Below are 23,291 nucleotides of genomic sequence, written 5' to 3'. Positions count from 1 at the left end.
TTTAAAAGTTGATTCACCTTAGGGTTGAGCCTTTTTTAGGGGGCTGAGGTTTACAGAGTAGAGTAGAAAGATGAATATTTTTCTGAATAGGAGACATATGTTACAGGTATTGATGTTTAAGACCCTTTCTCTTTGGTACTTTTTATACAAAGTAACATCGCCAAGTTACCAAAAATATTCCACATTCCACAAGCATTCACGAAGCGCACCGTCTCCTGGGCTCCAACAAGTGCAATGCCAGTCCAGTTGGGGTCAGGCCCAGTCACTGGTGAGCTGAGCAATCTGTTAAAGTCCAGGAAGGAGATTAGACACAAATAAGCCCTCCTTTCTTACCAAGGATGGTGCGTCTGCTGCTCGGTCCACCACGCCTAAAGAGAAACCCAAACCAGCTGCTGTCGAGCCAGCTCTGACTCATGGTGACCCGTGTGTCAGAGTACGACTGTGCTCCACTGGGTTTTCAGAAGTCATTCACCAGACCTTTCCTCTGAAGGTGCTCCTGGGTGGACCCAAACCTCCAGCCTTTCAGTTAGCAGCTGCTTGGACCACCCAGGGATGCCTCAGGAGAGCTACACTCCAATTGGAAGGCACCCTAGACAGTAAAAGGCAGGCGTGGTCAGTTTGAGTTGAGGGGACTCCAGAGGTCTCGGGCTGCCCAAGGGAGGAGAACAGACAGAGACATGGGCCCCCTTGCCATGGGGCCCGAACTCCAAATGTCCTTGAAGTGTGGAAAGGCCTGTCCACAAGCTTTAACATTTTTTTCCACCTAGAAACAAGCCAAGAAGTTTTAGAGTCATTCTCAGAGTAATCCAGAGTCATCTTTTCGAAAGATAATATCAGAAAACTCGAAGGAATAAAAGGATGCGCTTGCTAGAAAGGATATTTCCCAGATCCAGCCCCATCCCTTTGAGCCAACAATAGCAAAACCTCAGTATCTAAGGAGCAAGAGAGAACAGCTAGAAAAGGGTGGAGAAGTAGGCAGGAGGAGGCTATTTAAAAGACCCTAAAGTGCTGCAGCTGTTTTGGCTAATTTTTCTCATTTCAGTGATGTTCCAAACTCTTTGTCTTCTATCTGGGGCGAATTCATTTGGCTCTCCCATGAGTCATTCTGCCCACAAATAATCTCTCTTGGAGTTTTTTTTTTTTTTTTTTCTAAGTAGCCCTTATGAAAATAGACAATTCACATTGTATTGTGTGAATTGGCAATTGTGTGTCCCTTCCCTGGGTGGGCTGTGCTGCGTCTGCTCTGCCTGCCTCCACAGGTCAGGACTTCTAAGAGGTCTGAGCGCACCCTCAGTGTCTTGGGGGGTGGTTGTGGGGGCACAGGCGGGGACATCTGGAGTCCAAAACCGAGGCAGGCACCGAAAGCTGCCGACAGCAGGCCCTGGTCAGCTGACTGCTCCATCTTAAAGGCCTCTGAATTTCACAGATGCAACCTTCTTCACAAGGGTTTTATGAGAATTACCTAGGAAAAAGTAGGCAATGTCAGAGGAAGTTATCCATAAATGAATGTTACTACCATTTCAACCTACATCTTACTAAATTGAGCTTTTTCTTTTAGATAGTATTTTTCTTACTATCTGATCAGCAGATATGACCAGCATTTTTGTTTTAAGGTTTCCCTAGAGAGATGTTGGAGCCCTGGTGGTACAGTGGTTAAGAGCTTGGCTGCTGACCAAAAGGTCACAGTTCAAATTCACCAGCCCTCCTTGGCAACTCTATGGGGAAGTTCTACTCTGTCCTATATGTCGCTATGAGTAAGCATTGACTGTGCGGCAACTGGTTTGGTTTTTTTTGTTTGTTTGTTTAGAGAGATGCTGTGTTCCTTTTAGATGGACTAGAGTGGATATCTGTTGGTTTTACTACCTAGCAAAATTTACTCCATTCCTTATAATTACCTTGATATTGCTCTGAGAGACCATCCAGGACCTCACTCTCATCTCGTGCATTTTTCTAGTGGAGTTGGCTCCACCCTTAGCACAGAGTTGGAGCATATAATCTAGACTTAAGATAATCAACACATCATATTTCCCTGGATGTATTGATTGGTTCAGAGATGGGCATACAACCCAGTTATAACCAACAAGCTCTGATGAAATTTTGCTAGGATTGCTGGGGTCAGGACTTGGAGATGTGACAGTGTGAGATCTGGGCTGGGGAGCTTTTAGGGATCGTGAGTGAAGAGCCAGTTTGAGTCTGAAGACCACACATGAAAGAGAGCCTGGCTTAGCTGAGCTGAGAATTGGAGAGGACGGGCGTTATGTTATCATTTAAGCTCTGAACCAAGCTGTCTCTGGTGCCAACAGGAGGCACCATATCCTAGTCTGCAGACAAGAGCCAACAGGCCTCTTTTGGCGTAAGTAAATCAGGGTTGAGCTTTTTCTTCCTTGTAACCACAAGTTCTAAGTCTAACAACATTTCAGTCATACCCAACATCTAGTTGAATGCCTCGCACATAGAGGAAGCTCAGTATGTGTTTACTGAATAAATTCATTCAGTTGAACAGATATTTATTAAACACCTATGATGAATAAAGTATTGTACTAGACCCTAAAGGGCTGTAGTATCCAATACGGTAGCCACTAGCCACATGTGTGGCTCCTTAAATTTTAAACTATTGAAGAATAAAATTAAATCTTCAGTCCTGAGGCACACTGCCCATGTTTCTAGGGCTCAGTAGCCACATGTGGCTAGTGGCTACCACATTGGACAGTGCAGATAGAGACTATGTCCATCAGTGCCGAGAATTCTGTAGAGTGGCACTGCTGTAGAGAACACAACCATGCATACGACTCGGACCACGCCTTTGAGAAGCTGCATGTTTATAGTTATTCATTTTGAAATTACCAAAACTAGAGAAAGATTAACATACGGAAGGCTAGCCTGACTTACTGAGAAGACTGATTTATAAAAGGCCAGCTTTATTTCCCTCAAGTACAATTATATACATCTAAATTCTAATTAAGTAGCTTAATGAAGAAATTACTGTATCGAGTCACACATCATACAGTGAAAGGTACACCTAAGTGTTCTTTCATGCAAGATGAGTTACTGGGCCTAGAAACTGAGCATACTTAGAATGCCTTGTGGATTTTTGGAGACTTTTCAGTAAATAAGTTATTGATTTTAAGTGGAACTTGACTCAAGTAGGAAAGTCCTAAAATTTCTCAGAGAACTTATTTCATCACTTTACCCAGTAAGACACCCACCTACCACATGGTAATAATCACAGATTCTGAAGGAATATGGTGCAAAGTAATCCTTCCCTGGACATCCGAGAGCTCTTCTTCCATTCTGTCATGTTCCATGTCCACACTTCACTGTCACCCCTCTCAGAGGAAGGGTGTCTGAGCATATTCTGACCTCTGACGTACCCATTTTGAAGAGGCGTGAATGCATTACCTCCATGGCTTCCTCTAAGTGCAGGTTTTCTTGATGATGAGAGAACCTGACCAAGAGGTTGTCGATGTATTGTTCCCTGTTGGCCTGAAAACCAGGATGCTGAAGACAGGATGCTTTTGGCTCTCACCAGGGCCCATCTTCAGCCCCTCAGACCTAGCCCACCTGGCCACGACTATATTTTAAGCCTCTTCGCTTTCGTTTTCTACTTAAGGCCCCCACCTTACCCAAGCTGGTCTCCTCACTGTCGCCGAACATGCCTGTCTCAAGAGTGTCTCTGCTGTTTGGCTCACACTGTGTCCCTACCCATCCCCCCCAAACCAAAACCAGTTGCTGTTGAGTTGATTCCAACTCATGGCGACCCCATGTGTGTCAGAGTAGAGCTGTGCTCCACAGGGATTTCAGTGGCTGATTTTTCAGAAGCAGATCGCCAGGCCTTTCTTCTGAGGTGCCTTGGGCTAGATTAAAACCACCTACATTTTGGTTAGCAGTTGAGTGCATTAGCCATTTGTACTGCCCAGGGACTTTTCCATCCTCCCCCCTACCTCCAGTTAATTATTTTACCTCAGAATTTAACTCGAGTATCTAACTTGTCTCATGACGTTCTTTCGTACCATCCAAGCCAGAAATTCTTTATCCCTCCTTTGAGCCTCTGTAGCATTGCCTGTGCTGTTGTTTTATAACAGCTTTACTGAGATACAATTCAATTTATATATCACACAGTCTTCCCATTTAAAATCTGCAATTCAGTGTTTTATAAAATATTCACAGAACTATGAGGCCATCACCATGATCTAAGTTTAGAATGTTTTCATCACCTCAAAAAGATATCCTGTACCCAGTAGCAGTCACACTCATTTCCCCTATTCACCCCAGCCCTAGGCAACTACTAATCTACTTTCTGTCTCTATGGATTTGCCTATGCTGAACCTTTCTTATAAATGGCATCGTACAATATGTGGCCTTTTATGTCTGGCTTCTCTCACTTAGCAAAAAATGTTTTTGAGGTTCCTTCATGTGGTAGCCTGTTTTAGGACTGCATTCTTTTTTATGGTTAAATAATATTCCATTTTATGGTTATACCCCATTTAATGTACCCACCAGTTAATGGATGTTTGTGTTGTTTGCAATTCGGGGCTATTATGATTAATGCTGTGACGATATCCATGTACAAGTTTTTGTGGACATATATTTTCATTTTTCTTGACTATATACCTAGGAGCAAAATTGTGGGGCCATGTGGTAACTCCATATTTTGTACTATTCTTTTGGCAACATTATTTATCCCTATATTTAAATCCCCCAATACTTAGCTTATTCCTGTTACATCTTGCCTTCCCTAGGACGTCTAAGCCCTTCAGAGAAGAAAAGAAGCCTTATTCCTTATGAGCTCCACTCCGTATCTAACACCATCTCTGTGCCTGAATAAAACACCATCACTGTTTGGACATGAAAATGGTAGTGGAGAGACGTGGAGACTTATGCTTGTGAAGTTCTCTTCCTGGTTTAGCCCTAACTTATGTCACTTCTTTTTTTTTTTTTTTTTCATTCGAGCTGCCTCTGTACTCTTTTTTAAAAGATGCAAAGATGTTCCATTGCTGTTGGAGGTGAACAGATCTGCAAATGCAGTAACCGGTGCACAAGCGCCCAGAGTCTGCGCGTTCTGCTGGAGGTGTACTTGGAGCATAAAGAAAGATCTGCTGCCCACAGGCCTCCTTCCAGACAACAATACACAGTGTTGTTCACTGTTGGAGAAAGGCCTGCTGTGGGGTAGTAATAACATCCCTCTACAAAGCAGGGTTTCACAAGGGCTTTACTCACTTATCACCAATAATTAAAATGTTTAAAGGCACAGTAAAAACCATTAGAAGGAAAAGACGTCTTCCTGCTTTTTCTCCCTGGATTAAGCCCAGAGAAAATAGCTTATGAGAGGAAGGAGGCTGGGTTTACAGAGTGGAGGCCCTCCTGCTGTCTGGGGTCGACCTTGAGGTGAGGTCAGAAGTATTTTCTCCCAAACTCTCCCTCGGCATTCTAGAAGTGTACTAGGCCGCACTGTTGCTAAGTAGCCCTTTCCTCAGGCAATAAATCACTGGGCATGATAAGCAACTGCTTTGAAGTGAGTGATGCAGCAACCCTGGCTTTTGATTCCCTGGAAGCAGATGGCAACTGTGGGTGATGACAGGCATAAGATAGAGAGTGTGCTTCCTAGCCTGAGATGGAAATTTCAAGTGAAAGAAAACTGGAGTCTCTTAAAACCAAAAACCCACTGCCGTTGTCCCTATAGGATAGAGTAGAACTGCCTCACAGGGTTTCCAAGGCTGTAAATCTTTACAGAAGCAGACGGTCACATCTTTCTCCCACGGAGCTGCTGGTGGGTTCTAGCTGCTGACCTTTCGGTTAGCAGCTTAACCACTGTGCCACCAGGGCTCCAGGCAATATTTCATTCTGTTGTACATAAGTTGGAGCTAACTCAATGGCAACTATTAACAACAGCAACTATACTAGTCCAGGAATGACAAAGAGATTTCAGTTCATGTGTCCCTCTCTCTGAACATTTGTTTGTGGCTACTTGAAGGGTTGTTTTGGGAAGAATTTTGAAGCCAGTTCCAGATTCAGCAGGAAAGATGGCCATGGAATGAATTAGTGGTGTCCGTCGTGATCACTTAAGGGCATGAGGAATGGTAGCACATGTCTCAACTATTTGCCCTAGACCTTGAGCTCCGTGAAGCCGAGGACTGTGACTTAGCACAATGCCTAGTACGTAGTGATTAACCAGTAATTATGAATCGGTTGAATGAATGATTCGATTCTCTAGTTTTGGAATTGGCCAGTGATTTTAAGTGAATGACCACATATTAAAAGCCTTAAAAGTCAATGAATTTTTGCAGCAAAAGTATTTCCCAGAGTACTTTGATTTTCATGGAACTAGTACCATGCTTTCTAAATAGCCCTCTAATTTGCTACAACAAAGTAATACATTTCAGGTTTCAAATCTTAATTGGCCACTCAAGGCAATGTCCTCACTTTCTGTTTCAGTGGTCCAGAAAGGTAGCTTGGCATTTTAGAAAGAATTTGGGCCTAGAAGCCAACCTGGGTTATACTTTCCACTCCAGGCATTGACACACTTGGTGACCTTAAGCTAGTCACTTCTCCACACTAGGCCTCAGTTCCCTCTACAGAATTACATAATTGAAATAAATAATTATGCTCTTTGATTTTCTGAAACCCAAGATAAGGGATAAAAAAGAGAATGAACTGGTTTCAACACGGTAATCTCTCTGTCTTCTGTCTGGCTGAACTTCTCCAACTTCAACTCCACTTTCTGGCCTAGAACAGTGACCCAGGCTTAAGGAGGGGGGATGACATTTTTAACCATGATCATTACAGTGAAATGCCAGCATAATAAAAGCTTTTTTGGATATCTCTGTGGAGTGTCACATGAGATTTGCCCTATATTCCTAGATGATTATGGTAAAAATGAGATTCATGGATAGGACATGCCTGTGTGTCATACATAAAAATATAATGTATCATCTCCAACACATGGTCTTGGCTGACATTCAGCACCAGGAACCTGGCAAATACATGTTTCTATATTATGTACACTCTCTCGGTTTCCAAAAAACATTTAAGATAGTTATATTCAAAACCATAGAAGTGATTAAACCTAGAAGTCTTTAAAATGAGAATAAAAATGTAAGAGCCAAGTTTTAAAATGAAGTGATTTTATTAGAAAACTTAAACTAGGGAAAGCATCCAAAGTTGAACACGAAATGTAACTCCGTGGTTCCTGGCAGCCAAAGCAAAGAGGGAAATAATGGATTACCTACTTCTTGTCCAATAACAGCCATAGTAATTGGCTTTAAGGGAAAAATACAGGCACAGTTTGTCACCTTGCCAGACCTGTTCTATTAGCCTGTATCATGGCAGTGTTGTTACTGTCGTGTGCCATGGGGTTGATTCTGACTCATAGCAACTCTGCAGGACAGACTAGAACAGCCCCATAGAGTTTCCTAGGCTGTAATCTTTATGGGAGCAGATCACCAGCTGTTTTCTTCCATGGAGTGGCTGGTGGGTTTGAACCGCCGACCTTTCAGTTAGCAGCTGATGCTTATGGAGTGCTTAGGTGTCAAAGCACTTTATGTATATAAATATATCAACTTTTTGTTAATTATATATTTATCAATATTATTAACATTTTATATTATATATTCTGTTAATATAGAAATTCCTCATAACAGTCCTGTGAGTAAGGGAAACTGTTCTGGAGTCTATTATCTTAACCACTGTACCACACTGCCTCTCACATGTCTGAAATCACACAGATTTAACACACTGCCGGTCACACAGGTCAGTTTCCCAGTTCTGAGCCATCTCAAGACGAATGTCTTATTTTAAGCAACAGTAACCGGTTAAAAAAATAGCAAGCACAATGCTACGTAACTGGGTAGGTCCATCATTTGCTCACTGAGTTAAGTGGTTCTTTTCACATTCCTTTAGGGTGGCACCTTGAATTTTTTTTTTCTTTGTATTTTACATGAAAGTTTACAGTGCAAATTAGCTTCTCATTCAAAATTTATACATAAATTATTTTGTGACATTGGTTGTAATCCCTGAAGTATGTCAGCAATCTCCCCCTTTTGCTTTACACGTCAGGCTCCCCATGTCCATTCATCCAGGTTTCCTGTCCCTTCCTGCTTTCTCGTCTTTGATTTTGGGCAGGTGTTGCCCGTTTGGTCTCATATACTTGATCTAAATAAGCAGCACATTCCTCATGTGTGTTCCCTTTTGTTTTATAGAACTGTCTAATCTTTGGCTGAAAGGTGGACTTCAGGAGTGGCTTCAGTTCTGAGTTAGAAGAGTATCTGAGGGCCATAGTCTCAGGGGTTCCTTCAATCTCAGTCAGACTATAAGTCTGGTCTTTTTTTCATGAATTTGAATTTTGTTCTACATTTGTCTCCCGCTCTGTCCAGAACTATCTATTGTGATCCCTGTCAGAGCTGTCAGTGGTGGAACCCAGGTACCATCTAATTCTTCTGCGCTCAGGCTGCTGGAAGCTGAGGTACATGTGGTCCATTAGTCCTTTGGACTTATATTTTTCTTGCATCTTTGATTTTCTTTGTTCTCCTTTGCTCTGATGGTGATGGGATCAATAGATGTAGTTTAGATGGCTGCTAGCAACCTTTTAAGACCTCAGGCACTATTCACCAAGTAAGATGTAGATCATTTTCTTTATGAACTATGTTATGCCAGTTGACCTAGAAGTCCCCCGAAACCATGGTCCTCAGCCCCTCAAGGTATTTGGACATGTCTAGGAAGCTTCTTTGGCTTTGCCCTGATCAAATTGTGCTCACTTCTCCTGTATTGTGTGTTGTCTTTCCTTTCACCAAAGTTAACACTTATCTATTACCTAGTTAGTGGTTTCCCCTCCCCATCCCCCCTCCCTTGTAGCCATCAAAGATTGTTTTTCCTGTGTGTTTTCTTATAAACCCTTTTCTTGGGTTTTTATAATAGTGGTCCCATACAGTATTTGTCCTTTTGTGACTCACATATTTCACTTAATGCCTTCCAGACTCATCCATGTTGTGAGATGTTTCGTAGATCCATCGTTGTTTTTTATCATTGCATAGTATTCCATTATGTGTATGTGCCATAATTTGTTTATCCATTCATCCATTGATAGGCACTTAGGTTGTTTCCATCTTTTTGCTATTGTGAATAATGCTACAATAAACATAAGTATGCGTATATCTTATTTCTCTAGGATATAGTCCTATGAGTGGGATTTCTGGATCGTATGGTATTTCTAGTTCTAGCTTTTTAAGGAGGCACCATACTGTTTTCAAAAGTGGTTGTACCATTTTACATTCCCACCAGCAGTGCATAAGAGTTCCATCTCCCCACAACCTCTCCAACATTTGTTATTTTCTGGTTTTCTTGGTTAGTGCAAGTAATGTCAGGGTGAGATGGCATCTCATTGTACTCTGTCCTCTATGGTAGCTTTGAGTCAGAATCAACTTTAGGGCAGTGAGTCGAGTTTAATGGCTAATGATCATGAGCTTTCATCCTGTGTCTGTTACCTGCCTGAAGGTCTTCTTTGGTGACGTGTCTGTTCATGTCCTTTGCCCAGTTAACTGGATTATCTGTTTTTTTGTTATTGAAGTTGTCTTAGTCACCTAGTGCTGCTATAACAGAAATACCACAAGTGGATGGCTTTAACAAAGAGAAATTTATTTCTTCACAATAAAGTAGGCTAAAAGTCCAAATTCAGGGTGTCAGTTTCAGGGGAAGGCCTTCTCATCAGTCTTCCTCTGGACTAGGAGCTTCTTTGCTCAGGAACCCCAAGTCCAAAGGACACACTCTGCTACTGGCACTGCTTTCTTGGTGGTATGAGGTCCCCCTGTCTCTCTGCTCACTTCTCTCTTCTATATCTCAAGAGAATGCCTCAAGAGGCAATCCAATCTTGTAGGTTGAGTCCTGCCTCCCTAACACAACTGCCGTCCATCCTCCCGCATTAACAGAAATACCACAAGTGAGTGGCTTTAACAAAGAAAAATTTATTTCTTCACAGTAAAATAGGCTAAAAGTCCAAATTCAGGGTGTCAGCTCCAGAAGAAGGCTTTCTCTCGCTGTTGGCTTTCTCATCAGTCTTCCCCCTAAGAACTTCTTTGTGCAGAAACCCTGGGTCCAAAAGATGTGCCGTGCTCCTTGCACTGCGTTCTTGGTGGTATGAGGTCCCCCTGTCTCTCTGCTCACTTCTCTCTTTTATATCTCAAAAGATTGCCTGAAGACACAATCCAGCCTTGTAAATTGAGTCCTGCCTCACTAACATCATAGAGGTAAGATTTACAACACACAGGAAAATCACACAATACCAGGAATCATGGCTCAACCCAATTAATGTGTACATTTTGGGGGGGGGGGGCGGGACATAAGTCAATCCATGATAGAAGTGTTGAAGTATTCTGTAGATTTTAGAGATTAGACCCTTGGAGGATATGTCATAGAAAACAATTTTTTCCCAGTATGTAGGTTCTCTTTTTACTCTTTGGTGAAGTCTTTTGATGAGCATGTTTAATTTTTAAGGGCTTCCAGTTATCTAGTTTATCTTTTGGTGTTTGTACATTGTTAGTTATGGTTTGTGTTGAATTTATGCTGTGTATTTGGGCTCCTAGCATTGTCCCTATTTTTTCTTCCATGATCTTTATTATTTTAGGTTTTATATTTAGATGCTTGTTCCATTTTGAGTTAGTTTTTGTGTATGCTGTGAGGTGTGGGTCCTGTTTCATTTTTTTACAGATGGAAATCTAGCTTTGCCAGCACTATTTGTTAAAAAGACTAATAGATAATAGATAAGTGGTAACTTTGGTGAAAGGTAAGACAGTACACAGTACTGGGGAAGCCAGCACAACTTGTCCAAGGCAAGGTCATGGAAGCTCTGTAGACACATCTGAACTCCCTGAGGGACCAAATTACTGGTCTGAGGGCTGTGGGGACCATGGTCTCAGGGAACATCTAGCTCAATTGACATAATATAGATTGTAAAGAAAATGTTCTACATTCTACTTTGGTGAGTAGTATCTGGAGTCTTAAAAGCTTGGGAGTGGCCATCTAAGATACTCCACTGGTTTCACCCCTTCGGGAACAAGGGAGAATGAAGAAAACTAAAGATACAAGGGAAAGATTAGTCCTTTGAACCACAACTACTAAAGCCTCCACCAGACTGGGTCCAGTACAACTAGATGGTGCCTGGCTACCACTGACTGCTCTGACAGGGATCAGAATAGAGGGTCCTGGACAGAGCTGGAGAAAAATGTAGAACAAAATTCTAACTCACAAAAAAAGACCAGACTTACTGGCCTGACAGGGACTGGGGAAACTCCAAGAATACGGCCCCCGCACACTGTTTTAGCTCAGTAATGAAGTCATCCCTGGGGTTCAGCCTTCATCCAAAGATTAGACAGGTCCATAAAACAAAATGAGACTAAAGGGGCACACCAGCCCAGGGACAAGGACTAGAAGACAGGAGGAGACAGGAAAGTTGGTAATAGGAAACCCGGGGTCGAGAGTGGAGAATGTTGACAAGTTGTGAGGTTGGTAGCCAGTGTCACGAAACATGTGTACTAATTGTCTAATGAGAAGCTAATTTGTTCCGTAAACCTTCTACAGTACAATGAAAAAAAAAAAAAAAAGACTTTTTCCCATTTAACAGACTTTGGTTTTTTGTTAAAGATCAGCTGACCATAGGTGGATGGATTTATGTTTGGGTTCTCAATTCTGTTCCATCGGTCTTTGTGTCTGTTGTTGTACCAGTACCAGGCTGTTTTGACTACCGTGGCTGTATAGTAGGTTCTGAGATCAAGTAATATGAGGCTTCCTACTTTGTTCTTCTTCTTAGATAATGCTTTGCTTATCTGGGACTGCTTTCCTTTCCATGTAAAGTTGGTGATTAGTTTTTCCACCTTATTAAAGAATGCTATTGGTATTTGGATTGGGATTGCATTATGTCTGTAGATTGCTTTGGGTTGAATTGACATTTTCATAATGTTGAGTCTTCCTATCCATGAGCATCGTATGTTTTCCCATTTATGTAAGTCTCTCTTGGTTTCTTGCAATGGTATTTTGTAGTTTTCTTTGTATAGATTTTTTACATCCCTGGTTAATTTTATTCCTAATTATTTTATCTTTTTAGGTGCTATTATAAATGGTATTGTTTTCCTGATTTCCTTTTCAAATTGACGCCTTGAATTTTAAAGGAGCAATACAGGCTCTATTTCAGCATTCTTTTGTGTATTTCATTGTTGGTGTGAAGCACATCATACATCAGCCATGTGTCCTCTTGACCTCAGGTGTCTTTAGTATACATCAGGGATGCCAAATCAGTGTCTCTTATGTACCAGGTCACTCATTGGTGGTGGCTGCCTGGAACACTGTGCTGAGAGTGTTCTAAGGCCAAGTGCAGATTGAAGGAGGGAGAACCTTAAGGGCTGAGTAGTAACGTCTGTCATGGGCAGGGAGAGCGGCAGCACAAGTGTCCTGTCTTTGCACCCACAGTCTAGTTTAAGATCAGGGGTTCCCTCTAAGTTGCATGGGTTCCAAGATTACTTTCCCTTCAGGAACACACTCAAGAGGAGAATAGGATATAGTGATTCACAGCATTCATTCATTCATTCAACAAAAAATTTGTTAACTTCCTGCTTTGTACACGACACAAGATGAACAAGTCAAAGTCCCTGCCCCCCTCCCCCACCCACATCAACCCTAGTCCAGCTAAAGACAGGTAAATTTTCACAAATAATTTCCATACAGTGAGATAAAAATTATTCTCAGAAAGTGCTGTAAGAGCACAGTGGAGCAGATAGGTCAGGCTGTACAGAGAAGGGACAAATTAGCTCAAAACCCTAATTCGACCCTTTAGCAAGTGTGTTTTAAGAGATACCTGGCACAACCAAGAGTCCCCAATTTTTTTTTTCAACAGTCCTATCCAGAATACATAGATGCAGTTACCGTACCCCAAAAAGAGGGGATGAAACTAACCTGTCAGAGTGGGCCAATATTTTAGATAGTTTGTGGTGAGACCTTTGGGGGAAGATTTAGGCTGGGGCAGGGTTTGTTGAAGCCAGGGATCCAGGGAATAGGTACCAGACAAGCAGAATGGGATGTTGGAAGGGAAAACCAGAAGCCCAAGGACAGACCAAGATGCCATTGTGTCAAGGCCAGTCCTGCGCCCATGAGGAAATTTGCTCTCTTCAGGACGATGAAAACTAAAGGCAACAGCGACAGCGTCAGAAATGGCATCACTGAGGCTGAGAAACTCAAAATAAGATTTTATTTTTGGAATTGGCCTTTGTGTTCAGAGAGAGAGCTTTGGCGTAATCCTGCTTAGAATTTCCACAGCACCTTTATTTCCTTCAAGAGAAGCCCAAAAGCTTTCACTTTTCCCATCTCATTGCCTTGTGATGACAGGCATCCATAGTCCCCTTTTGTAGGTGAGGCAATGGAGTTAGTAGTCTGAGCTCACACGGTGCATTGCACAAAGGCTTGTGAGCAAGTGCTTAATAGGTCTCACACCACAGTTGGGCTTAAATTTAATGCTTAGAATGAGGAGAATTCTCAGGCAGTTTGAAGAAAATGTTAAAGCTTTATACTGTATTTAGTCACCAAGAAATGCAATGTTGAAACCTAAAGGACACTTTAGAAATCACCTTATCCAGTGTTTTCATTTTAAAGATGTGGAATCTGAGTCCAACGGGGCAACTCCAGGTAACTCCAGGAGTTCAGCTGTTTACACTTGCTCAGCCCTTGACATTTTTGTTTCTAACTGGAGGCCACTGCCTTCAGCAGCTCAGTTAATGAGCCTCTGCTTGTCCTTCTAGGGCTCCGGGACTCCTGCTGTTGTCCTAGAAGGTTCCTTTGCCTTCAGTCTGCATCTAAAGAGCCTTGCCTTCACCATTATTGAAGGGTCATCCCTGGAGGGCCTTGGAGGGACCTGTGAGTTGGGGAATCTGGCTCCTCCCTGATAGTTCCACCAGGGTCCCACCATCTCCTTAAGAGCTTTTAACTTTAGGTTTCCTGCTGACCAAAACAGAGAGGCCTCCCTTAAAGGTGAATAGACCAGCGCTGCTGGTCCTTACCTGCTTTCAGATGGGCCAGCATGAATGGAAACATTTCTCGCCCCTTATGGACAATTGCTCTCCAATAATTTGATGTTTTTGTAAGTCTCCTAATCTGCCAGTCTTGTTAAACCAATTGTTTCATTACCTTGTGTCTTAGGCTGGATTCTCTAGAGAAGCAAAACCAGTGAAGTGTATAAATGTATACAGAGACAGAGATTTATATTAAACAGCTCACACATTTGTAGAGGCTGGAATGTCCCAAGTCTGTGGATCAGGATGGAGGTTTCTCCTGATTCACATAGCTGCAGGGGCTGGCGAACCCAAGATTGGCAGGTCGGAAAACAGGGCTCTTGCTCACAGGCTGTGAAGGTCAATGAATCCCAAGATCAGCAGGTAAACTGCTAGCTCAACTCCAAGAACCAGAGGTCTGATGAACAAGAGGCAGCTGCAGGATCCAGAATCAGCCAAAAGCCCTGGCAAGGCAAGCAGAAAGGAAGTGGGTGGCAGAGGGTGGAGAGATGAAGGCTGAAGGAGCGGTAAGCCATCACAGGCTCACCCCTGCCAGTACCACGCAGCAGATTCCATAATGGGGGTGATCACATATCAGATTTCAACAGGGAAGTGATCACAACATTACACAACTGCCAAAACACTGAGAATCATGGCCTAGCCAAGTTGATACACAGTCTTAACCATCACACCTTGTAAGAGGAATTAGTCATATCACTAAATGGGATATGGTCTCCCACCCACTCATTTCAACCTTTTCTACATTTAGAGTTGGTCACTTTCAACTCTACATTTCTGGTACTGTTTTTTAAATTATTGAGGACTCTTTAGATTTCAAGTGACATGTTATAGATTGAATTGTGACCCCCCCCCCCACAAAATATGTGTCAACTTGACTAGGCCGTGGTTCCCAGTATTGTGTGGTTGTCCTCCATTTTGTGATCTAAGTATCATAAAAAAAAAAAAAAAAAAAATTTTTTTTTTTTTTAATAGGTGTGGTAAATTCTAACCTCTATTTGGTTTTTGGTATGACGTCAATGAGGCAGGATATATTCTGTAAGATTAGGTTGTATCTTGAGTCAGTCTCTTTTGAGACACAAAAGAGAGAAGCAAAAAAGAGAGAGGAACTTCCTACATCGAAGAAAGAGGAGCTGAGAGCAGAGGACATCCTTTGGACCAGTGTCCCTGCACTGAGAAACTCCTAGACCCAAGGGAAGATTGATGACAAGGACCTTCCCTCAGAGCTGACAGAGAGAGAATGCCTTCTCCTGGAGCTGGCACCCTGAATTCAGACTTCTAGCCTCCTAGACTGTGAAAGAATAAATTTCTGTTTGTTAAAGCCATCCATTTGTGGTATTTCTCTTATAGAAGCACTAAATAACTAAGGCATGACGTAAAACCAACTTGAATTCATAGACAAATGAGGATACTGGTGCATTGAACATAACTGAAAGAAAGCTGGATTGAGCCAACTTTAGGAAAAGCTGCTTTTCTGGAATAACAGGATTCTTCCATGAGGCAGGAGACATGGCTGCTGGCAGCTCCATAGCCTCCTAATTCTCAGCTTCTGTGGCCAGAGATGGACTGGTCCACATCCCCTGCAGCCCTGGATTCCAAATCAGGTGCCCAGCTTGGGTCTGTTGCTCATTTCTGGACAGTCAACTTTGGCTAGAGAGGCAGGGTCTATAAAGGAACATGGTTTCAGTGGGGGGAGAAGCAATTCCCAGGAGAAGGTGTTTGCTATTCCCGGAGGACGGGTGTGTGTGCTGGGCAAACAGAACCAGAGCGTCTGTGGCAAACCCCAGTGTCCATCAGGAGAGGAATGACTCCATGATTTATGTGACAAGGGCAAGCTGGAAGACAATAGGCATACTGTACTTAAAAAAAATACGTGTATGTATACATGTGTGTATACACATATATGTATATTTTTGTTTCAGTAAAACTTTCCTAACCAATTTTCCCTTAATTAACTTGGCAGATTAACTAACTCTGCACTCCCTTGGTAGAGCCTGATCTGATGCCCATGGGAGGCTGATGGCGCTCAGCCAGGAGACTGGTTTCTGGTATATCTGCGTACCTCTACTCCCACCAGTTCAGACATAGGTTTCCCAAGAGTCATTTGTGTTTCTTGCCAAACCTGTGAATGCCAGATGGACTTGTTGTAATTATACAATTTAATTAAATATCCCCCAAATGAGATACTAATGCAAAAGAAAGCTATTTCGATGAAAATCAAGTTTAATCCAGAAAGATTTGCTAACAGCAAGTAGCTAGAAGCGGTGGCTGTCTGCACTGGCGGGAGATCAGAGGGACTTCTACCACTCCTCTCCACCTACTGATAACTACTGATCTGCTTTTGTCACAGTGGTTTTACCCATCTAGATGCTTTGTATAAGTGGGATCATGCAATATTTGTCCTTTTGTGTTTGGCTTATTTCACTTAACATAATGTTTTCAAGGTTCATCCATATTATAGCATGTATCAGAACTTCATTTCTCTTTGTGGCTGATTAATATAACATTGTATGGATATACCACATTCTTTATTCATTCATCTGTTGATGGACACTTGGATTGTTTCCACCTTTTGGTTACTGTGAATAATGCTGTAGTGAACACTGGTGTTCTTGTATCTGTTTGAGACCCTGCTTTCAGGTCTTTTGGGTATATACCTAGGAGTAGACTTGCTGGGTCGTACAGTAGTTTAGTTGTGCTTTAGGTGAAGATTTGTAGAGCAAATTAGTTTCTCATTAAACAATACACTCATTGTTTTGAGACGTTGGTTTCCAACCCCGCAACGTGTCAATGTGTCCCCTCTCGACCTTGGGGTCCCCATTTCCATTCATCCAGCTTTCTTGTCCCCTCCTGCCTTCTTGTCCTTGCCCCTGGGCAGGTGTGCCCGTTTAGTCTCGTATACATGGCTGAGCTATGTGTATTATTGTTTGTTTTATGGGCCTGTCTAATCTTTGGCTGAAGGGCGAACCTCAGGAGTGACTTCAATACTGAGTTAAAAGGGTGTCCAGGGGCCACTCTCAGTGTTTCTCCGGTCTCTGTCACACCAGTAAGTCTGATCTTTTTTTTTGGAAGTTTGAATTTTGTTCTACATTTTTCTCCAGCTCTGTCCAGAACCTTCTATCATGATCCCCGTCAGAGCAGTCAGTGGTGGTAGCTGGGCACCATCTCATTGTACTGGACTGTACAGGCTGTGGTAGTTGTGGTCCATTAGTCCTATGTTTACATTTTTGAGGAAGGTGCTTTTACTTTCAATTCCAGAATAGGTTCTGTGGTCTGATCCCCTATATTCAAATTTTAGTTCCTCTGCTTACTGGTTGTGTCACCTTGGGCAAGTTGCGGAATGATCCTAGGGCTCAGTTTCTTTACTTTAAAATGGAAATAATAACTGCCTTATTAGGGTACTGTTAGGATTAAAAAGGGTGTTTTTAAAGCACTTTGCACAATTCCCAGCACGTAGTAAGTGCTCAGTAAATGGTATCTCTATTTTAATCATCATCAAAATTATAATTATTGTTATTAACAATAACAACTTAAAGCGAAAAACAAAACTGTTATATGTTAAATGGTGTAATACGAGGATGTTATTTCTATTAAAGAGTTTAGTAAATGTCTTTCTCAATAATAAGTAGAAGAGATTGTTTAGAGCGTGTTTAGGGAAAAATCATTTTTTCATTTATCAGCTCAATCCCTGAAAACCTAAATAATTTTTTATGTGAAAGGACACCTCCAGAAAGTTCTAGAGCTATGTGGAAAACCTGGTTTATTAAGAGGAGCCTGTAGCATGTCTTCCTTCTCTAATATCTTTGGCTTTTGTCAAAATAAAAAGCCAAGGATTTGAAGAAGGGGAGATAATTGGAAAGTTCCCAGTTAGCTTTGAGGATCCTCTCAGTGCAAAACAGAATCCAGGTTGTCTTTATTCATGATTTTGCTTTCTGGACCCGTATTCTGGAAGTTGGTACAGTCTTTTCATTTGTGTCTCACAGAGGGCAGTAAATTTCAGTTCCAATTATATTTAGGGCATCTGGATTCTAGTCAGTGTTTCTGGCTCCATTTTAGAACCTAAAGTCTGCGGCTTATTCCTAATGTGGAAAATGGAATAATCCCTCAGGCACGTGAAGAAGAACTGCAACATCAAGGCTGCTGTTACTATAGCGAGACACTGTTACAGACATCACAAGACTTGTTATACAAGGAAACATGATTAGAGTGGATTGAAGAAACTTGCCAGGGGCTTGAAGGATTTATTACTTTTTAAATTTTGAATGAGATGTAAATATGTTTTCCCCTCTTAACTTTGGACCCCATATGGAGAAGGTGAGAAAATTCTTCAGCAAATTCTAGGATGCTTAACTGCTAAAAATCAGTTAGGTATTGTGTCCAAGTTGTATTGCAAAGGGCATGAATACTTGCTTGGCAGAGACACAAAACAGTCACTCATTTCTGTCTGCACTGCCAAGTTAGTTACTGCCTTGTCTCCCATTGGGAGAAAAATTTAGCTCCTTGGGGAGTCTTCTGGAAGGCAGTATGGTGTAATGGAAAAAGCAGTGTACTTGGAAGCATGAGACCTGGATTCCAACATTCTCACTTCTAAGCTCTGTGATTTTCAACAGGTTACTTAAACCCTCTAAGCCTAAATGTCCTTTTGTGAGCTGTAGGGACAGCGATTCCCATGCCAAAGGGTTGTGTTAAGAATTGTGTTAAGAATTGCTGCCATCAAGTCAGCCCCTGACTCATGGCAACCACACGCACAATGGTCTGAAACTGCCTGGTCCTGTGTCATCCCCGTGATCAGTTGCAGATTGCACCATTGTGATCCCTAGGATTTTCATTGGCTGATTTTTGGAAGTAGATCAATGGCTCTTTCTTCAAGTCTGTCTTAGTCTGGAAGCTCCACTGAAACACATCCAGTGTCATAGCAAATGCCCATCACATGTAGAAACAGGCATGTTAGTTGTATTAGCATCAGAATGGTAGCTTGTAGCACACTCATTTTAATTCATAGATCTCATCATTTTGCTGCAACTCTAAAGGAAGGGACTTTTTAAAATAGTGATGGTCTCTGGTCCATTCTCCAGATTCTTTAGTTTCTCTGGAAGCTGAAGAGATAGCATGGGGTAGTGGTTGGGAACAATTTTGGAATCAGCCCTGAGTTTAAATTCTCTACTTCCTAGCTGTGAAGCCTTGAACAACTCACCTAACCTCAGTTTCCGCATCTGTAAAATGAACATAAAAATAGTACTTATGTCATTCTTTGTTCTATTACCTATTTTATTTTCTACGTGGAACTTATCATATCTGATATTTATTTTTCTTTTCTGTCCCCCACCCCAACCCCACTCAAATATAAGCTCCATCAGGGCAGAGACCTTGTATATTTTACCACTGTCTCTCTAGTGCATAAAATAGTGACCAATACACAATCATTTATTCTTTTCACCTTCAACTTCTTTTGTGCCCAAATAATACAGAATTTTAAAGAACTCCTCCCCCAGTGTCATGGCTAAATTTATATACAGTCGCTGAGTTAGAAACTGGACAGAGATGTTTTGCGTTTGGAAACACCTGTGTTCTTACAGTTGAGTTTCCATTTCCTAGGGTGCTTACTCAGCTTTTGATGGCACAGTTTGACTTGTGACATCAGATGATTGACAGGCAGGGGTCTGACTCAGAAACTCCGCTAGGAAAGAGCATGACTCTCAGGCCTGTTTGCCCTTTGAAGTATGGCTGGACAAGGCTCAAAAAAGTCTCGGATTTCGATTTATCTAGGAAGGTATTTAGCAAATTATTTTTAACCATTTGGATTTGGTACAAAATCACCCGAGGAATTTGCAGTCTCTGCATAAGGGAGGAATGAGGATGGAAGAAATCCACGGCAGAGAGAGCAGCCTTCCCCTCCCCTTCCCTGGAAGAACCCAGCTGCTTTCTCTACCTCCTGGACCACACCACTCTCATCTCCCACCCCATGCCCCAGAGCATCCTCTTTAGCATTTATTTACTTGGTGGTTAACTGCCATAGAGTGAGCCCCTGACTCATCGCAACCCCATGTACAATGAGGTTGGACCGCTGTACATCCCTAGGTCTTTCTTCCTGGTCTGTCTTAGTTTGGAAGCTCTGCTGAAACCTGGTCAGCATCATAGTAACATGCAAGCCTCCACTGACAAGGCAGGTGTTGGCTGTGTGTGAGGTGCATTGGCCAAGACTCAAACCCAGGTCTCCCACATGGAAGGTGAGAATTCTACCACTGAACCACTCCATCACTACTTAGCATCTAGGAAATTACTGAGATTCCAAGGTTTTCCATAGCCACCCAAAGTTAGGCCCTGGGCTGCTCAGGACAGGTGGACGGATAAAAGTTTGGGCACTGGGTTTCGCATTATTCATTTGTCCTCTTCCTTGTGATGAGGTGGTATTCATGGCAATGAACTGTGTCGTGGAGAAAACTGAGCCTTGAGAAAGGGGAACTCTTGACCCTCCTACGTCATTCTCTCAAGTTCTGTGAGCTGTTCCTCTAAATTCTTATGGACCGCACTGAACTTGGGATGTTGGGGTGAGGATGGTTCCTGAACACCCAGGGATTGTACGTAAAATATTACATGTATGTATATGGAAGGCAGGGAAAGCATGGTTTTATTTAACTCTCAAGAGGTATCTTTGGTCTACAGTAGGTTAGAAACCACTACCTTAAGTGGACCTATTTATTTATTTATTTAGGGTTTGTTAACTCTGCAGATTTACCCCTCTGGCACTCAAAGCTCTGTGTGGGTGGGTTGAGTGGAAATGCTGAAACAGTGTATAGCTTCCCAATCTTGTTGAGATTTTGCATTATGGCTCTCTCATCTCTTGTTGAGTTTTCTCATTTGCACAAACAATTAAGCCAGGCCCCTTGGTAACCATGCCCTGACTTGTCAGCAGAAGATAGCTTGGCTGAAGAGGGTAGTAGGAGATTCTATGAACAAGACATCTCTGTGGACCTGGGTCCACCAGAGGAGATGGAGCAGAAGGGCACTTCAGAATTGAGCTGAGCCTTCAGGGTAGGCAGGATTTAGACTGGAGGGCGAACACGTAGGGTGGAGAAGCTGAGACTCAGAGACTGAGGAAAGCACCAGCATTTCTTACTTTCCCCCCACAGTACTCTTGTTCAATCTTTGACATACAAATAATCTGCTTGACCAGAATTCTTCTCAAGTCATCCGCATGGGATTCGTTTTCAGTGGTTTGCAAGTTAGAATTGTAGATGCTTCCCTTCTAGTCTGTATTCCACCAATACTTCCCACAGCCATTTCCAGTTAACTTCAGTAGGCCACAGTGAGTCTCTACACAGTCTTGCCTGTGGGCTCTCTCCACTCCAGTTCATCCTCCACAATGGCCACCAGGCCTCCCCTTCTAGGACAAAAATCGGAGTATGTTATGCAGGGACTTCAAAGGCTCACCTTTGCTTCAGGATAAGGTCAGCTCCTTAGCATAGCAGTAACAGACAACTCTCTAGCCGGGCTTCAGCCTAGCCTACCACTTGAGCTTGTCCTCCCTAGTCCTTGGACTCCTCACGCTCCACACCCATTACTTTGTGCTTGTTCTCACTGCCTGGCAGGTGTCTACTCATTCTTCAAGCCTTCACGCTTTCCGAAGGCTCCGCTGGGTCCCTTCTTCTCCCCTTCTGATCTCCTCCACCACTGTGGCATGCTGTACCTGCATTCCTGAACACTTGTCACACTGACTCATCATTATTTGTTAGTTCCTTGAGAGTAAAGACTATGTCTTAATCGTCTTTGTATCCCCAGGACATAGCATAGTACCTGGCACACATTCAACACTTAGCAAAACTTTTTTTTTAATTGTTGTAAAAAAATATAACATAGCATTTGCCAATTCAAAACTTCTTACGTGCACCGTTCAGTGACACCAATTACATTAATTGTGTTATGCAGCCATCACCAGTATCCGTTGCCAAGTTTTCCATCACCGTAAGCAGATACTCTGTACTTCCTACACAATAGTCTCTCTTTCCGCTCCCTCCTGCCCCTGGTAATCACTGATAAACTTAGGTCTCTATACAGTTGCCTATTCTAGATATTTCATGTAAGTGGGATCATATAATATTTTAGCAAAAAGATTTTTGAATGAATGAATACATCTCTGAGTCTTGGGTAAGGAGGTGGAGATGAAGGATGAGGGAAATAATAAGTAGAAGGGCTTCTGCCTATAAAAGCCTTACGGTGCAATTGCCTTATTATGTATATATTCAACAGATGTTGGTCAAGTGGAAGAGCTGGTGTGAGAACATGGAGATTGTTCCCCAGCGTCTCACATATTCCAGCACCTCCTTTTTTCTTTTTTTAAAGAGAACTCAGAAAAGTACATCATGCAGTTTGCCTTTAAACTGCAAGATCACTGTATCAGTCAGACTCTTTTAGTTACAAGTTGAATGGATTTAAGCTGTTTTGGGAGGGGGCCTCTATTTGTTCATGTAACTTGAAATATGCACGTAGGGCGGTTTTAGCCTTAGGCACCACTAGATCCAAGTGTTCAAAAAATGTACGCTTTCTATCAGTAGTGACTTTTTTATCTCCGTACCTTGCTGGCTTTTCTCATTATTGCTTCAGTCTAGGGAGGCTCTTGTCTCATGACAGCAAGATGGCAGCTGGTAGCTCCAACGTTACATCCCCAAGCTTAGCAACTCCAGTGTAAAGAGCCTAGTTCCCAGTGGCTCTAGCTGATGTCCTACTTTACGGGTCCACTAGTGACCTAATCACTATGGTGGGGGGAGGGGTGGCTCACTGGTCAGGTCTGGGGTGTGTTTCCATCCCGAGTTGTAGCAGGTAGAATAACCAGTTGTGGCGGAGTTGACTGACTCATGGCAGCCCCTGTGTGTCACAGTAAAACTGTGCTCCATAGGGTTTTCAATGGCTGATTTTTCAGAAGTAGATCACCAGACCTTTCTGCTAAGGCGCCTTTAGATGGACTCAAACCTCCAACCTTTCGGTTAGCAGCCGAGTGTGTTAACCCTTTGCACCACCCAGGGACTCCAGTGGGTAGAATAAAAAAAAAAACAAACCCCTGGCCATCGAGTCGATTCCAACTCATAGTAACCCTGTAGGACAGAGTAGATCTGCCACATAGAGTTTCCAAGGAGTGCCTGGTGAATTTGAACTGCCGACCTCTTGGTTAGCAGCCACAACATTTAACCACTACGCCACGAGGGTTTCCGTGGGTAGAATAACCTCACCTAAATCACATGGCCTGAAAGTCAGGGA

The 23,291-nt window shown here is 42.6% G+C and overlaps 1 protein-coding gene across 11 annotated transcripts in view; it reads left to right on the top strand.

Annotated features, from left to right (window-relative positions):
• The window catches only part of ATG7 (autophagy related 7), a 299,990-nt gene that overhangs the window by 176,160 nt on the left and 100,539 nt on the right, over window positions 1–23,291 (top strand). For 6 of the 11 annotated variants that reach the window (XM_064274878.1, XM_064274877.1, XM_064274884.1 and 3 more), the window contains one exon: window positions 13,773–21,865. The exons of 4 other annotated variants lie outside the window; for them this stretch is intronic. In XM_064274878.1, coding sequence (XP_064130948.1) covers window positions 13,773–13,916 — 144 coding nt within the window. In that variant the 3' untranslated portion in view covers window positions 13,917–21,865. Of the gene's footprint in view, window positions 1–4,739; window positions 4,941–13,772; window positions 21,866–23,291 lie in introns of those variants that run through there. One more of the 11 variants, XM_023547917.2, reaches the window with a different exon arrangement.

Source organism: Loxodonta africana, chromosome 22 (assembly GCF_030014295.1).
Source record: "Loxodonta africana isolate mLoxAfr1 chromosome 22, mLoxAfr1.hap2, whole genome shotgun sequence".
Taxonomy (NCBI): domain Eukaryota; kingdom Metazoa; phylum Chordata; class Mammalia; order Proboscidea; family Elephantidae; genus Loxodonta; species Loxodonta africana.
Note: the sequence above shows the minus strand (reverse complement) of the source record. Positions and strands in the feature narration are given on the sequence as shown.